Source organism: Coffea eugenioides, chromosome 7 (assembly GCF_003713205.1).
Source record: "Coffea eugenioides isolate CCC68of chromosome 7, Ceug_1.0, whole genome shotgun sequence".
Lineage (NCBI taxonomy): Eukaryota > Viridiplantae > Streptophyta > Magnoliopsida > Gentianales > Rubiaceae > Coffea > Coffea eugenioides.
In genome coordinates this window covers 7,617,104-7,619,242 of record NC_040041.1, presented here as the reverse complement: position 1 = coordinate 7,619,242, position 2,139 = coordinate 7,617,104, and the positions used below count along the sequence as shown (strand labels likewise).

The 2,139-nt window shown below is 41.9% G+C and overlaps 1 protein-coding gene across 1 annotated transcript; it reads right to left on the bottom strand.

Annotated features, from left to right (window-relative positions):
• Nucleotides 1-555: 555 nt before the first annotated feature.
• Nucleotides 556-1,915, bottom strand: LOC113778342 (putative clathrin assembly protein At4g40080). The gene has a single exon (XM_027323727.1). It carries the CDS (start codon nt 1,879-1,881, stop codon nt 811-813), a length of 1,071 nt encoding a protein of 356 aa, XP_027179528.1. The 5' UTR covers nt 1,882-1,915; the 3' UTR covers nt 556-810.
• Between the last annotated feature and the right edge of the window lie 224 nt (nt 1,916-2,139).

Below are 2,139 nucleotides of genomic sequence, written 5' to 3'. Positions count from 1 at the left end.
CTAGAAAATACTAATAAGAATGGACATAGACAGTGTGGAAAACGTGCACACAATAGTGTGCAGAGAACCAAGTCATCGAGAAATATAATAGCTCATCTTGACATGGTCAGATAGATAACTTAGATGCCAACATGACAGCAGTGTTACATGCACCTAATTTTCTGCTCGATTTCAACATTTGTAGTGAATGAATTAATGCCCCAATTGATCAGAAAGGTCCTGAACTCACGTCCCAGTTGGATTCTGTTTCGAAGGCAAGATATGTAGATATTTCTTTGTTGGATACCCTTTTTCCCTCTAGTAACTATTCCTGCCTTTTATTTGAATCTTCAACGTTTCGATTTAGCTTTATACTAAAGTTTCTACTAGGAAAAAAAAAAAACAATTCATTGTCCTTGATGAAAATTAAAGAGAGTTCTTTGACACAACACAGGAAAACAAAGTATTCAATCGAATAAAGAAAATAAAGCATATTTACCAAAATTAGTTCATCATTCAAGGTTTCAAGACCTTCAAAAGTTATGCTTCATTAAACTGTAATACTCAAATGTTCTTTGTGGAATTCAAGAAGCTTCATTTGAGAGCCTATTTAACCAAAACTTCTGCTAAAATCGTGAATCTAGGTTGCATGTATACATCAAAATTCAATCTCACCCTATAATGAAGAAGACGAGTTCCATATGATTTGGCTACATGTATATGTACACATCAGTCATCACAAACCTAGTTGACTGGTTTAATATGGACAAAACGTGGAGGTATCTAACTCCAAAATTACAACATCTTTCAATCTCAATCAACAAATACGGATCATAAAGTGGTGGCCTCACCGGATTCCACCACGAACAAAGCCAATTTATTTCCACCGAGTCTCCCCGAAGAAAATTGAACCGAGTCATCCCGCTTCATCACAAACCGAGCTGACTCACTCCCCTTGTCACATTTTCCCCATGTTAACAACTTCTTTTCCTCCTTGTACACCTTCAATTTATCAGTCTTTTCTCTCAATTCACTAACCAAGACCCATAAATTCTCCGTGGAAGGCTTCTTGACTGGAAATAGCAATGATAATTTCTCCTTACAGTCTTCTAATCTCTTTAGGGCACATACTAACTCGACCGACTCAGCGAAACTCAGACCGCTGAGTCGCAGATTGAACTCACTGAGCCGTGACAGAATTTCGTTAACCGCCGACAAATAATCATTGCTCAATAAATTGATCACCTCGTACAATAACTTGTTCCCTTCGACAAAGCTGGGATCAGGTCCTTTGCATATTTCTTCAATCATTCCAACCAATGAATCAATGTCTCTGACTAAATCTTGACTCAAGAAAGATGAAATTCTTTCTTCTTGCTTATCTCTTTCCATGCTGCATGAAGTTGATCCCAAGAAGTAACCCAAAACCCTAGAAGTTGAGAGCAGGGATTCAATGTAACGCGCGTACCATCTCACCCATGCAGACAAAACCCACGTGAAAGCGGTCGCACCGTCGCGGAAGGAGGAGAGTTTGAGGTAGTTGTATCCACCGGCGGCAGGAAAAATAGAAAGCTGGTCTTGAAGAATAAAGGGTCCACGCTTAATGATGTGGTGGAGGGTTAGGAGGCACTTCAGCGCTACAGTGGAGTTGCTGGTGCGGTGGAGGCGGTCCATGAGGGAGGAGATGAGGGCGGAGGCAGTGGTGCGTGAGCTGTCTCCAAGGGCGAGTAGGGCGGAGATGTGGTTGTCGTTTGGTGGCGTGGAGGGCATGTGGGCGGTGACACGGAGGACGGCGAGGCGGAGGGAGATTGTTTCAGGGGTGGAAACAAAAGCGGCTTTGGATGCTGAAGCCTTGTCTTTGATAACTCCTATGAGATCTCTCAACGTCGTTATTCTCCCCATGGATAGCGGTTAGAAACTAGAAAGTGAAAGGAGTTTGGAGAGACAGAAAAGAAAAGAAAAGAGAAGTAAGGAGTGAGTTAAGGAATGTGGGGTTTTATGGTGGTGGGGGGGGGGGGGGGTTTAACAATTTTAAGACGTTAACCAGGGAAGTAGGGGAGACTTTTTGCTGGCTAATTTTGGGGTTGAAAGGGTCTTGGATCTCTGATTATAGGCATGATTTGACCGATGGTAAAAGTCTAAAAGCAAGATATTTTATTG

Excerpts from the sequence above, each read along its gene's own strand:
- LOC113778342 (XM_027323727.1), bottom strand. The coding sequence starts at position 1,881 with ATGGGGAGAATAACGACGTTGAGAGATCTCATAGGAGTTATCAAAGAC.